Source organism: Eulemur rufifrons, chromosome 30 (assembly GCF_041146395.1).
Source record: "Eulemur rufifrons isolate Redbay chromosome 30, OSU_ERuf_1, whole genome shotgun sequence".
NCBI classification, from domain to species: Eukaryota; Metazoa; Chordata; class Mammalia; order Primates; family Lemuridae; genus Eulemur; species Eulemur rufifrons.
Window position 1 is genome coordinate 135,863,428 of NC_091012.1, and position 15,408 is coordinate 135,878,835.

General features: G+C 41.9%; 1 protein-coding gene across 1 annotated transcript in view; it reads left to right on the plus strand.

Moving 5' to 3' along the window:
• The first annotated feature begins 5,674 nt into the window (after positions 1 to 5,674).
• The window catches only part of ARHGAP6 (Rho GTPase activating protein 6), a 476,144-nt gene continuing 466,410 nt past the window's right edge, over positions 5,675 to 15,408 (plus strand). Inside the window, exon 1 of the mRNA XM_069463487.1 lies at positions 5,675 to 6,262. Coding sequence (XP_069319588.1) covers positions 5,675 to 6,262 — 588 coding nt within the window. The remainder of the gene's footprint in view (positions 6,263 to 15,408) is intronic.

The window sequence follows — 15,408 nt, forward strand, 5'->3', positions numbered from 1 at the left end:
ATTCTGGGGAAAAAATTAAAATTTTAGAGGGAAAAAACTCATAGTATTTGGTTGCTTTTAAAAATTGGAAATATTGAAGAATGTTTAGATTATGAACATTTTAGAGTAATGAACAAAATATCTATTAAAATTGTTTACATTATTACATATTTCTTCATCCTCAAAAGTTCTAAAATGTATGCTATGGGAGATTTAAAAAATTAGTTTAAGTAGCTAGTACAGCTGAATTATATACCAAGTTCAGATAAAATTAACTTATCTTGAGACTCTAAGTGCACCTTCACCCACAAAGGTAGAAGACAGTAAAACAAAGAAAAAATGCCATTGGCACGTGCTGTGTGTTCAAAAATGTTTATCATTTTTGAATTTGGTTGTCAGCCAATTTATATTAGTAAAAGTTTCTTGAGATCAAGTTTCAAAACCAAAAACAAAAGGGATGATCATTGCACATTTAGGATTTGATGGTGGGAGATTCTTTCACATGCTGCAGGTAAACAATAACCATTATTTGTTTCAGGACTGACCCTGAGACCTTACTGAGCACATCCATACTGCAACTTAGTTTAAGATTCTTATACAGCCTTGCTTTTCACATGACCCAATAACCTGGGTACCATGAAAACAGAATGGTTGACATTTAGAAATACTGTACTCTTACCAGCTAAATAAATAAACATGTAAGTGAAAGGGGTAGAAAAATGTGTCTATGCCAAATTTTTGTTTTGTAAAGTCCAGAAAAATATAAATGTGAAACACTAGAAAATGTAGAACATCTTGCTAATATTTGCACAGAAAGTGAGAGAATGGACAGTGTTGCAAGAGTATTTCTCTTCATTGAATTTGATATTTTTAAAGTCACAATTGGTGAGGGATCATGAAATTAGGCACAGAGAATGGGGAAAAACTGGGAAAGATGAATAAAAATAATCATTTGGGTTTCTGAATATAATGTTGGAAAAAAGTTGTCATGGATCTTGATTATCAACTAGATGGATATGAAGCCTCAGCTGAGTACCTGGAAGGGTCATGGACCCAATTTTGGGCAATGTGGAACTGATCCAAAATATTGTGCCAAAAACTTTCCTGTTAGTATATAAATGTAATAGAAAACAAAAATTTCCTGTACTCAAAGATCCTAGGTTTACCACCACTGACGTTCATCAATTATAGTTTAAGCGCCTTGGCTGGCTGTTAATATTCATTCAGGGAGATTCTAGAATAGGAATCTAAAGAAACATTCTTAGTCCTGCTGCACAAAAGTCCTAGTTTACAATCAAGAAGTAGTTTAGGCATGAGGAAGTCTTGCTATTTAATGTAATTAGCATTAAGCCCTATAAAAGTTCTCCACACATTTCTCATATATTCCACATCATACAGATTAAAATGTTACCCCTTTTTCGTGTTCCAGGAACTTGGAAGCAGAACTCTTGACTTCTATGGGCGAGTTAGATGCTGTGAACTGTTTACCCACTAAGGACACAGAAATGATTTCAGAGGGATCACAATCACTTTGAGAGACATAGGATGAAACAAAAATCAACGATTCTAAGAGTTAGGAGCCAATCAGATATAAGTCTGAAATATTACATGGCACTCAATCAGAAAGTTCAATGTGATTTTGGACTATTTAAGCAATGGGATTATATAACAAACAAGGGGAAAATGGGATGCCTTAACCTGCAATATTGGACTTCAGGACTGAAAAGAAGCAACTGGAGGGCATCCAGAGAAGATCATCTACAGTGATGGTTTTAAAGCAAAATATGAACTGTACAGTGTAGCCAAACCACACAGTCAGACCCAAGGGGCATGATAAAAATCTACAAATAGCTTGGGGGTCTAAACACCAAGGGTAAAGAGGAATTTTGGCTGGAGATATGAAAAGTTTCAAGGGATAAAGTTAAGGAAAGGGAAATTTAGGTTAAACATCAGAATATCTCCTTTGATAGTAAGATGTGTTTGTAGAACAGTCTCTCAAGGGTATAGAAATAATACTGATGAGTTTTCTAGGATCCCTGATAAAAGGATACCTTGATGTCAGTCCAAGGATTCTAGAAATTTCCTTTGAATATTCTTGTGCCAAAACCAGATGGAATAGATAGTTCTAGGTTTTCTTTTTAAATCCTGAATTAACTATGATAATTATAATGGGGAATAGATAGTGAACAGACTGTTCATCCCTTTAATAAAACGTATCCTAAGGCTTTGATTAACTTATCCTCTGAGGAAAAAAAAAAACAATAAACAAACATGGGCACTACTTTTCAATAGCAAATACCCTAACAGAGGAGCAAGTCTGAGAAATCTGGTTCTTCAAGCATGTATACTTAAAACCATTTATTTCTATACCACCAACTATATTGCTTCTGAAGCTTACTGATGAATTATAGGAAGGATTCTGGAAATCAATTAACAAAACCACCATTTTTGAAATTGGTAAACAAAACCCATAGATCTTCCTTAATTGAGTTTGGCATAACCTGGCAGTCAATCAGAAAGTCCACTGTGAGTTGAGTCTACATAAACAAAGGGATTATATAACAAACAAGAGTCAAATAGGATGCCTTAACTAGTAATGAATGAATCCACCATCATGATGACTGCAATATAAACCTAATAACAGGCTGAAAATCAAAATAATTTTTAAAATATTTTAAAAGTCCAAATAATTTTCTTACAAAATCTTTCTATCCAGAAAAGCCACTACATTTCCCATGTGTTTTAAAAGCACGCATACACTGAGTTTTTAAAAGGAGCTCCAGCTTAATTTGATGATTTTTTTAAACCAATTTTCATTGTTGGCAACAGTGAAGCAAGTTTGAGGCTAATGGAGAGTCAGGCACCATTGGAAACAAGATGGTGAATTAACTGGCACATGTCTGCTTCAAGCCCTAGGAGTGCCAACAGAAGAGTGCCCCTGTTCAGTGGATCTCTGACATCCATGACCAAGAAGGTATGCCTTTGTGCCTGAAGGGCATTCATAGAAGCCCTACACAATCATGGCAGGGGTGCATTTTCAACCCCATGGTCATCATATGGGCTTAGAGAAATAGAACTTATATGAATCATCAATTACATTTGTGCAACCACCTTGAGTTATAAGTGTTCCTGTGAAGTGTGACTCTGTTAACCATCTACTCCAAATGCCAAAATCCAATGAGGCATAACCACCCAATGAGGCATAACTATACAATGGTATCCCAGTGGTAGAGACATTAAGTGTTTTCATTACAAGTGACAAGTTAAACGGTATTGTTACTAAAGAAAGGACAAGCAAGATCAACCAATTTTACTTCAGATGTGACTTGTATGAGGAGGGAAGAAAGCCAACACCAACAATCCCCCAAATGTAACTTAGCACGAATAGTCAGGCCCCGAAGCAAGAGATCTTAAATGTCATGCCACTTAGCAGCACACCTGATTGACAGCCACTGAAAATACTTAGGAGGTTTAGCGTGAGAAGAGACTGACAGCTATGGTTGGTGGGAAATTAGAATCTCCTTCTGTCTTCAGGTAGCAGATTAGAGATGCCAGAAAGAACTCCCAGGCTGCAGTTTGTCCTGCTGCATTTACAAAAAACGAGTACAGCCCAGGTCCAGGAGTCCGACCCCCTTTGGCAAGGCATCCGGTTTTCTTTCTAATTAGATTTCATGGCGTGTCTCCTGCTACGAACACCTAGGAACATCCAAAATGCTTTTTAAAAAATCAAAGTAAATTAATTTTCCCCCTGAAAACGTAATAGGGAATAAAGGAAGTCTTCCAAAATCAAATTTGGACACAAGACGAGTGTTTGTATCGAACACCTGTATTTACAGTGTCATTGTAAGATTTTTGTTTCTTAATAAAACACATGGTAAAGGAAAGCCACCTTTACATTCTATAAAATTCTCTTTACCTCTAAGTGGTAAAAGAAGCCACAGAAACACAAATAGAAGTACACAAGCATTTCAACATTCTGTCTGCTCCATGCTGAGATGGTTAAGATGCTTTGCAAAACTTAAATGTTACGTCTAAAAGCCCTCCAGGAGGCAGGCGATGCTTTGCGCTTTACAGATTCCAGGGGTCGGACCCCGGGAGAAGTTGTTCCCAGACTCATCTCTAAAGCGAGAATATTGACTTCGCCAGCGTTTTCCAGCTTCCCAGGACAGTGGCCGCTGCGCAAAGAGGTGTCTCGGAGTGAAACGCAGAGGCGATAGATTTGTGAGTGTCACTCTCTGCAGTCTTGGGGCAGTAGCTGCGCCGGGCGCCCGCCCCCTGCCCGGCCTCACTCACCCCTCCTCCTAGAGTACGTTTACGCACGTGCTCAAGACCCTTCCCGGGCGAGGACCCCTGCCCTTCCACTTTTCTTAGTAGGTCCCTATCTCTTGCGTATTCCTAGGCAGCCGGCAGCCGCTACATCTGAACTGAGTTCTATCCTTCCTTTTTTAAAACAAAAACAGCAGGAAGGAAAAAGGGAAGGCTGGAGATTTAACTCCAACTTCAGAGCAACCATCTCGGGCTGCCCATCTGACACCAGTGGGTGGGGTGCAATCTGACACTTCCTTTCCTTTCCAGAAACGTGAGTGGAGCTGGCGCGCCCCTTGATCTGGGGGAGGGGAGACGGACAGAAGGTCCGCACTTCCGTCCTCACGACTTTCTCCCCTGGAGACCCGTCATCAGTGGCCAGCTGCCCTCCCTCTGCGCTGCTCCCAGGTTTGGCGCCCGGAAAACTCTTTCACGTTCTGCTTTCTCCTCCGGGTCCTGGCTCAGCCCCGGCGTTCCTCCGGCCCTACTCGTCCCGGCCACCCCTTTCCCTCTGCCTCTAGTGCGAGCGTGCGGGGACGTCCTCTCTGGTGGAACATGGGCACCCGCCCCTGGGACTCTCTCCTGAGCTCTCTCCTTCACGAATAGCGCTAAGCGCAGCCGGGAATTCTCTCCCACTGTAGTTTCTCAGCCTTGGAAGGCCCTGGGCACAGCCCTCTCAGTGTCCCCACTTTGCAGCAAGCAGAAGCCCCGCGGGAACTTTGAGCTCAGAGTCACCCTTGAGCCTCGCCAGTCGGAAGAGTGGGCTCAGCGGCCCAGCGGAGGCCAGACGCGCAGACTCAGGCGCTGGGGCACAGCGAGGGTGCACCGAGGGCGCAGCTCGAGCGCCTAGCTCGGGCGCGGGAGGAAGTTCCTCTTGCGGCGCGGGGAGCGCGGTGGACGCGCCCTGGGCGCACGCCCAGGCAGCCTCCTCCCCAGCCCTCGGGACTGTCCTCAGGCCGCGAGGAGGAGCTTGCCTGAGACTTCGAGGCTATCCAGAGCCAGCGAGCGGGAGCGCGGCGTCTCCCGCCTCAGCTGGGAAGGGGGAGTGGCGCTGGCGGGCTGGAGCTGGGAACCAAGCTAGCGCCTGACCTTCCTCCTCCTCTTCCTTACCCTCTTCGGGACTTGGGCTATAGGGGAAGGTTCTAGTGGATGCAGGAGCCCCCCCAGACTCCTTTTCCTAGAAGGCTGGTGATGGATCTCCTGCTTCTGCATCCGCCGGGGCACTTGGAGCGCACTGGTGGCGCGTGAACCGAGCATTGCCCTCAACCTCCCTCGGCGAACACCGGTCGACCCCGCCTGGCAGCTTTGCCTGAGCCCCTTTCCTTTTCCAACCCAAAGCCGCCAGCGTTCCGGGAGGGAGAAGGTGGTCCTCAGGCAGAGCCCCGCCGAGATGTCAGCACAAAGCCTTCTCCACAGCGTCTTCTCCTGCTCCTCGCCCGCCTCGGGCGGCCCGGCCTCGGCCAAGGGCTTCTCAAAGAGGAAACTACGCCAGACCCGCAGCCTGGACCCGGCCCTCATCGGTGGCTGCGGGGGCGAGGCGGGCACAGAGGGCGGCGGCGCTCCAGGGGCCACTTCGGGCCGCCTCTACTCCTCACCAACCCCAGCCGAGGGTCTCGGCCCCCGCTCAGCGTCCTCTCCCCGGGGCCCGCTTCCCCGGGCCACCCGGCCCCCACCGCCCAGACCCCTTTGCTCATCCTTCTCTACACCCAGCACCCCGCAGGAGAAGTCACCCTCTGGCAGCTTCCACTTTGACTATGAGGTCCACTTGGGTCGCAGCGGCCTCAAAAAGAGCATGGCCTGGGACCTGCCATCTGTCCTGGCTGGGCCGGGCAGTGGCCGCAGCGCTGCAAGCATCCTCTGCTCCTCCGGGGCAGGTCCCAATGGCATCTTCGCTTCTCCCAGGAGGTGGCTCCAGCAGAGGAAGTTTCAGCCCCCACCCAACAGCCAGGGCCAACCCTACGTCGTGTGGAAGTCAGAGGTAGGGACCAGCGCGCATCCTTTCAGCCCAAGGCTGGGTGCCCCGGGCACTTCCAGGGGGACGTCTTTAATTCCATCACATTTACAGAGCCAGGCACCAGCTGAGGGGTTTCCAAGGTGTGGCTGTTCCACTTCGGCTGATTAAATGGTGCCTGGAAATGGGACGTCCCTAGTGGCCACCGTGTGTGTGTGTCTTGCAGGACTTGTTGGCTCCATTATGGAGCAGTCCTGGGAGCTGGAGGAAGACATGGTGTTTGTGCTGCAGGCAATTTCAAAGGGTCACTTTATCCCTTCACCCAATGTTGATACTTTATGGAACTCAAATGATCTATTGCTAAGCTGTTTGTAACGATGGGATGAAATATATTTTGAAACATGTCTGCCATTTGGTTGTTCTATAGAAAATTCAGGAGCATTATTCCGGAGGGTGTTACTGATTGTGTGTGTGTGTGTGTGTGTGTCTGTGTGTGTTTGGGTGGCAAGGGGAATAACTACTAGACTTCTCTAGTTTTGACCTCTTCTTTTCCCTAAAGGGTTAATTTCAGAAATCCATGGTACTGAGTATTAGTTTGACCTAGGAGAAGAAAAAAAAATCTCTGCTTGGGGATATGAAAGATCGTGGAAATATGCCCAAATTCCACTAAGGACAATTAGTAGTTAGTCAGAAATCAGTAATACATAGGGAACTCGGAGGGAGCTATTTGATACCCTTAAAATGTTTGCTGTCTGGTTAAGAAGAGTGGAGAATAGAGCTGTTGGGAAATTGTTATTTATGGGCACTTGAGAGACAAGACACTTTCAGAGAATAAATAGTAGTTGTTTTAAAAATGAACAACTCCTACCCCTTTCAGTCCACAAACTCTATAGGTTTGCCTTGGATCTGTTTCCATAAGGGAAGAGAGATTCCATCAGTTGTAATTAGATATTTTATAGTACAGTTAGCATTACAGAAATGAAATGAAATACCATGTAATTGCTGGAGATTTAGGCTAAATACACAACCAAGCAAAACCAATTCAAAATAGCATCCAAGATCATACCCAGCTCTGTTAACATGAAATAACTTTTAGATTTTGGCTTGAATAGATAGCCTTAGAGAAATCAGTATTATTTATCCAAAATATTAGCATCACATATTATTAATGTTAGTTACTGTCTCAAAGTAACTGCTGCTGTTGGGTGAGGGTATGGATTACAAAAGACTAACAAGTGTTGCTAACCATTCTGCCCATTTTCTTGAGGAAGATAGGCAATAGAAAGAAAAGCTGAGGCAGAGAGCAAGAGGTTACCTCCAAACCAGGGAATTTAGGATTAGAAAGAGGATAGAAAATTGAAACGTCAAACTTCTCTTGGTCTCATGGAGGGGCTGGATTGCCACTACATTTCAGAAGCATACATTATCAGATTAATCTGTAAGAGTTGAGAGAGAGAGAGAGAGAGAGAGAGAGAAATGTAAAAGCAAGCCAATTTTTTGGATTAGATAGCCACTGACATTCACATTTATTTATTTATTTATTTTTTTAATTTTTTAATTTTTTTAATTTTTATTTATTTTTTTTATTTTTTTCCATTTTGTAAAATTTTTTTATTTTGAATTATTATAGGTACATTATAGTTGTATATCTTTATAGGATACATGTGATGTTTTGATATAGGCATACAATTACCCTGATTTGATTAATTCATATTGTATGCAGATGTCTTTTTTTTTATTTTCTAAAATATTTATTCAGAGGTTTTATCCCTATGTACACATAGTCCCATTTCTCATTAATTTAAGGAGTCATTCGACCTCCCCCGGCCCTGCCTGTTGACTCCACATAATGAGTTTGGGCCACAGCACCTGACAGGGCTTCTCACTGTAAGCTTTTTTTTTTCATCTTATTATTATGACATTCACATTTAAAACCATCATTAAGAATGTTCCTGCTTTTCTTAACAACTGTATATATATTTGGAATGTAGTATACAAATGCTGTTCATAGCTGTTATGACCAAAAGACATTTGACTTTAAATGATCCTACTTGTTGCAAATTATCTTCTTATTCTTAAAGATCTCATGATCAATGGACAAGTGTCTGAACTGCAGCAATACTGGGTGGCTTCTAACTGTTCCATATAGTGGATAGTCTGCACAAAGCTCATCTACCATGACTTTTACCTTTTTACAATGGTCAAAACTAAGTACATAGCCATCTAGCAAGAGAACAAAATTTTCTCATAAAATGTGTTTGTGTGTGTGCGTGTGTGTGTATGTGTGTGTGTATATATGTGTGTTGAGGTTGGGGCAGAAATCCCTTTATACTTGAGGCAGACGTGGAGTGATTGGATAGAATCCTGGCATGTAGATCCAATACTGGTTTTGTTTAGTAAAGGCCAAGATATCCTAACATAACCCCTGGGGCTGGAATTTAATGGCTTGGATTACCTTTCAAAGGTTTAACACCCTGGAACCCTCTCAAAAACCAAGAAATTTCATCCTATTGGGCACTGCTCGTCCTTCTCACTTGCAAGCAAGCTGGGTCCTACGACAGAACTTTACTAACAATACCAAAAAAGTCCTTGCAAGGTTGATTAGAGGCTCTGGGGGGGAGATCTGGTTCATATAGATTTGGTTCTTGAACTTTTCCTGGTTCAAGATTCCATGTACCTCTTATAGTTTGTTCAAATTTTCTATTTCTCTTCCATTGACTCTATAGGAAAACCTGGGAATTCACCTTCAGGTTTAGCCATTGATGGGTCACATCCATTCTCTGGTTTTAAACCAAATTGTTCATACCAGAGCTTCTGCTCCCAATAGTTTCACATATGCCTGCAGCTTTTTTACTTGTGCTCACTCAAAGCTCACAAATGGCCATTTTGTGGCATAACCCTGGGAGGTGTTAGGCAAAGTCAGCTACAATACTGTTAGTATTTCCTCACTGTGCATTTCAAGATTGCTTTAACAAAATCTGATTCATGGACATCTTATTTCTACTCATACCTATTGAGTAGAAGAAATGAGGAGAAGACACAGGGGTAAATGGTACATGCTGACACAATTGAGGCATGTTTCTCAACTTGTGTCCTTGGCAGCCAAGCTCTGCCCCTCTCATCACAGATAAGGGAATAAGGTCTTGTTTCAATCCTGGGCTTCTCCTAATTCTTGTGGATCAGAGCTGGGATTATGCCTATAGCTGACCTGGAGTTTGCCAGCTTCTATAACCCATAATTAAAATGTTTCTGTATATCCATGACTTTTATACTTTTTTCAATCATGTCACAAATATTTCTTGAGCATAAGCATTTCTGTAGGTACCAGGAATGCAGAGAGGCTAAAATACAGTCTTCCCTTAAAGAGCTCACAGTCTAATGAGGGCTGGATGAGTCAACTGAAATGCACAGTGCAGAAGGATTATCACAATTGTGGGGGGGGGGTGATGATTCACTGTGCTTTGGGGTGCCTTGGAAGTCTTCACTGTGCAGAGAACATTTGCACTTTTGCACTTGATCTTCAAGGATGACTACCATTTACAAGGAAAAAAAGGAAAGTGATTCCTTGATGAGAGAGAAAAGAGTGGACAGGCAAAGGCACAGAGGTGTTGGTAATGCCAAAGTTCTGAACAAAGAAGACTTAGGGGTGTTTAAGCACAATAATTTGTTTGGAGGGGGAAGTTAGGACACTGGCAGTTTAATATATGTAGCAACCGCATGGATTTTTATGTAGTAACCTAATGAAATCAGAAATCAGACTTATTGTGAGGGAGGTAATTATAGACATGGATAAAAATCACAGGTGGGCCAAAGCATAGTCCCCATCCTCCAAGGAGCCCCTTGGCTTCACATCTGCAGAAAAGTGAAAGGATATGGAGTGTTTCTGAAGGGAAAAGTTTGGTGTGCCTGGAGCACACACCTGGAGAGGTGTGTCTCTCTGTGTATTGTATATACTATAATATGTGTCAGTGCATACGCTGGGGTTATGCACCAGTGTTCAACAGGTAGGGTGGTAGTAATTAAGAAGAGCCCCACTGGACAGTTCTTAGGAGTTTTCTTCTTCTTACCTGGTACATGTCAGCCAAGGCTTTGAATTAGGGAAAAAAAGAATGCCTTTAGAAAGGTATTGAGGATATGAAAATTATATGGAGCATCTAAATATATCTGTAGGGAAGAATTGAATGGTAAATATATAATGATGGAAACTAGAATTAAATTTTAAAGTGTGGCAGAGAGGAATATTGTGATTAAAAATAGAGGCTCACCCATGCTAACAAAGAGGAAGTAATTAGAGTGAGACAGCTTCAAACAGGAAATTGACAAAGGGTGTTTGAGGAATTGTTTGAAATCGGCATAATGCCTTAAGATTTTTTAAGTATGGAAAAATATTCAACTTTAATTCTCTCTCTCTCAGAGTATCTCTCTGCTAGAATTCATTTCAAAAGTAATTTTTAACTTAAATAGGAAATAGTATGATGACAACTTCTCAGAGTCCTTGGAATTGAACTTTCAGCAGCATTTTGGGATTTGAAAGCGGAAAGAGCAAATTTTAGACTCAGAGAGGACCTTGAGTAGCATCTAGGTTGGAACTCCTTATTTTGCAGTTAAAGAGAGGGACTCAAAAGTTTAAATGGCTCGAAATCGGACAAAGAGTGGAGGGCAGAACCACCTTGAAATCCTTCTTGACTCTCTATAAACTGCCAAACTTCTGGGAAAAGTAAGTAACCACGACTACTTCCATTCTCCAGTGAGCTCCTTAAACCATGGCAATCTCTTTTCTATCCCCATTGCTTACTGAAACCATTCTCTCAAAGCTCCTTCAATTCCAAGAATCTTCTTAGACTCCTCTGGCCAGACTTCTGGGAAAAACTGAGAGCACCATTTCCCCTCCCCGCTCCTCCTTTCCCCACCACACACAGAGAATCTCAATTCCTTCCTCACCTCTAAGGTCTGTCTCTTCCTGCTCCTCTCTCTGTTTCCAGGCTTGTCTTTGTCCGGCCATCCTCACAATTGTGTGTTTTTCTTTCAGGTCATTCTCTCTTAATTATCTCATTCACTTTTGTGACCTCAACCATCATTCTTCTGTGGGAGACTCCTTGCTCTGTGGCTAGCTGGGGTCTTGTGCTTGAGCTTCTGACATATATTTTCTGATTTTCTACTACCTATCTCCTCACAAATGCCCACTGGACTCACATTCTACATATCTGAAGCAGAAGAAATCAGCTCGCCTTTCCTCTGAGCATGTTTCATTTTATACATTCCTTATTTTGATTGGTATCACTATTCTTCTGCTGGCTTAGGTTTACCAGGCCAGAATGTCTTCAATGCTGTCCCTCTTTTGTTTCTCCTCTCATCTCAAATAAGTTGGCAAATGGGAAGTATCATTTACTTTGCATTTGATCCCTTCTAGAAAGGATTTGAATTGGAATGTATCTGAGTTCCTACATCTCTCTCCAGCTGTTCATTGTCATTGCCACTGCTTAGTTTGGGTCCTCATTTGCCGTGGCCCTGTGCTTAGTTGTCCTGCCTTCGGTTGCTTCTTGCTCCCATCTTGGTCTTATCCTCGAAAGACAAAATTGTATTCACGTTAAACCCCTGTTGAGAAACCTTTGATGGGTCTCAGAGTGTACAGAATGAAATTCAAACTGCTTAGCTAATTATTTCAATGCCTTTTACACAGAGTCTTAGTTTACCTTCTCTCAGAAACTCTGGTCCAGCAAATCCAAGTTAGCTACTCAGCCAGGTAGTTGTCAAATATTTATGTGTGCCAGTTATGCACTGGACACTGGGAATGTATGTAGAACAAAGAGGTATGGTCCCACAGGGTGCTCACAGTCTGTGAAAGCAATAACTTCAATAAATCTCTATGCTTATTTAGAGTGCTGTGGAATTATGATGAGAGGACTGTGGTAGACAGAATATGGCCCCCAAAGATGTCCATATCCTAATCCCTAGAACCCATGGATATGCCACCTCACATGACAAAAGGGATTTAACAGATGCAAGATTATCATGGGTTATCTGGGTGGGACCAATATAATCACAAGAGTCCTTTTAAGAGGGAAGCAGGAAGGGTGGGGGAGGGAAGGAGGACTGGGGATGAGAGGAGAGAGATTTTGAAGATGCTACACTGCTGGCTTGGAAGATGGAGGAAGGAGCCATGAGCCAAGGAATTTGGCCCCCCCAGAAGCTAGAAAAAGCAAGAAAATGGGTCTGTTTTAGAGCCTGCAGAAGGAATACAGCTCTACCAACATCTTGATCCTAGCCCAGTGAGACTTCTCAGAACTGCAAGAGAATATAGGTGTGTTGTTTTATGCTCCAAATTTGTGCTAATTTGTTACAGCAGTGACAGGAAACTAACATAAGGACTAAGGAGGTCTGGGATGTCTCAACTGAAACTAGTGGATGAGAGGCTTTTTCCAAACAAAAAGAAAGGGGACAGCACTCCTGTGAGAAGGAATGGCTTGTATGGGAACACAGTATGCTTTAAGAATTTAGAGAAATCCAACTAGAGTGAATTACGGGAGTGGGAAGATGGCGAAGAATAAGTCTGCCTGGGCTTTGAACTTCATGATATGGATTTTACCATTTAATGTAAAGATTCTCTGCAGAGATTTATTTTTCTCCTTCTCACTCTGCTTTTGATGACTTGGTCCCATATCTACTTGAGAAGCCTCCATCTGTTCTTTATGGCTTAACTAGATGTCACCTCCAAATAAATAAACTTTGACTCTGGTATATGTCATGACACATTTAGTATTTGTAGAAATGGCACCTCATGTTTTCATAGTGAAATTTTGATTCTTCTGATCTGGTTCTCACATAAGGGGAAGTGTGTTTCATATCAGAATCTAGTCAATGACCAAGGGAATCTGCATGCTGACAGCAGTTCTCCCAGATCCCAGAGACATGACTCTGGGGTCATGATAGCTTATTCAAAAGTTTACTGCATCATCTCTGAGCCATTGCTTAGATAAAAAGAATGAGACTATGATTACAACTATGTTACAATATGGCGAAACAACTTGGAATGTAATATATGAAGAAATGAAATTAGTTATTATGTTAGCTGGTAAAGAATGATGTTTTCATTAACTGTTAGGGAAATGCAAATCAAAACCACAATGAGATACCACTTTATACTTATGAGGATGGCTATAATCAGAAAGATATATAATAACAAGTATTGACAAGAATGTGGAAAAATTGGAACGCTCATACACTGCTAGTGGGAATGTATAATGGTGCAGCAGTTATGGAAAACAGTTTGGCAATTCCTCAAAAAGTTAAAACAGTTACCCATTGATCCAGCAATTCTACATCTGTATGTATACCTAAGAGAAGTGAAAATATATGTGAATATAAAAACTTGTATATGAATGTTCTTCATAACAACCAAAATGGTGGAAACAACCAAATGTTCATCAATGAATGAATGAGTAAACAAAATATGATATATCCATACAATGAAGATTATTTAGCAATGCAAAGGAATGAAGTACTGTTGCATGCTATAACATAGATGAACTTTGAAAACCTTATGCTGAATGAAAGAAGCTAGTTAAAAAACCACGTATTGTATGATTCTATTTGTATGAAATGTACAGAACAGGCAGATCCAGAGACGGAAAGTAGATTAGTTGTTGTCAGAGGCTGGCAGCAGGGAGGAATGGAGAGTGACTGCTAATGGGTACAAGGTTTCTTTTTAGGATAATGAAAATGTTCTGGAACTAGATACAGGTGATGGTTGCACAACCTTGGGAATATACTAAACATGACTGAATTGTATGCTTTAAAAGGGTGAATTTTATGGCCTGTGAATTACACCTTAGCTAAAGAAAAGGATGTTTATTACTTTCAGAAAATACACCAAATATTGTCGCTACATCATGTTTTCGATAAAACATAAATGTAAATGTAGAAGAGCAGTTATGTAGTTGTTCCAGGCACAATGTATTTTTACATGCTGTCCTTGAAGAGGCAACAAGGGAGGTAGTAATGGCTCTGGCAGATTCAACAGAAGAGTCAGCAGCTAGCCCTGGGATTTTCTGAGATTGGTTACTGTAGAAATTTTATGTCCTGATTATTGTACTTTGGAAGCAAGCACCGAGAAGCTATTAAATAGATTGTTTTTCAAAAGAGCCAGATTTAGAAAAATACTTATAATCTTGAAAAATTGCCTGGTTATATCTCATCAGAGTTATTAAATTAGTCAAAGATTTTCAGGAGCCATTAGAACTGATAGCAATTTGAGAATCAGCCTATCAAGTGATATGCTAATGTACCCAGGAGAAGAATGTGGAGCCTAAGAAGTTATCCATGTCTTTGGAGAAATTGGAAGTGAATTGAGTTATTTGGCCTCATGGACCAAGAAAATAACATGTTTTTGTTTCTGTAGACCTAGACAGCTCATGGGAACAGGTGAATTAACATCACCAATAGGAGCTGAAGTGGCAATAAACATTGGATCAGTTCTCAGCTTGCATTGCTGATAACTTCGTCTCTCAGGGATTGAGAAACACCTGGGCAAGCTGGTACTCTGAGGCCCAGATGTGAATGGAGAAGGGAAACAGAAGTTGTAGGGGACAATACCCATGCTGCCTTGGGGTTTATTATAAGAAGGCTTCTGCAACAGCTAATGATTTCGTCCATAGCTAATAATGGGAAATCCTAGACTGGGCCACCAGATTTTCTGAACAAAGTATAATTCTGTTCAAATTGGAATTTACAGTTGATTCCTTGCTCACTTATTTCAGTTGGATTGTAGTTGATGGGTGATGATGACAGTGATAAGCAAAATAACAATTAGTATTTGTAGAATGTACACCAGGGTTTTGTTATTAGAACAACTCTGTGGGGTGATAGTATCAACCTTCATTTTATGGATGAGGATACTGAGACTCAGATTAAGAGGTAGCGAGACCTAGTTGGAAAGGGAATGAAGTGAATGGGTTAAGCTGGACTCTGAACCACACTGCCTGAGTTCAAATCCCAGCTCTACCCTGTAACATTGAACAAATTATTAGGTCTCTTTGTGTCTCAGTTTCTTCATCTATCAAGTGAGGAGGATGAAAGGGCCTACCTCAAAGAGTTTTATGAGGATTTCATGACATAATTACTTGGAAAGTGCCCAGCACATAGGAAGTACTAAAAGATGCATAGGGGAGCAAGGT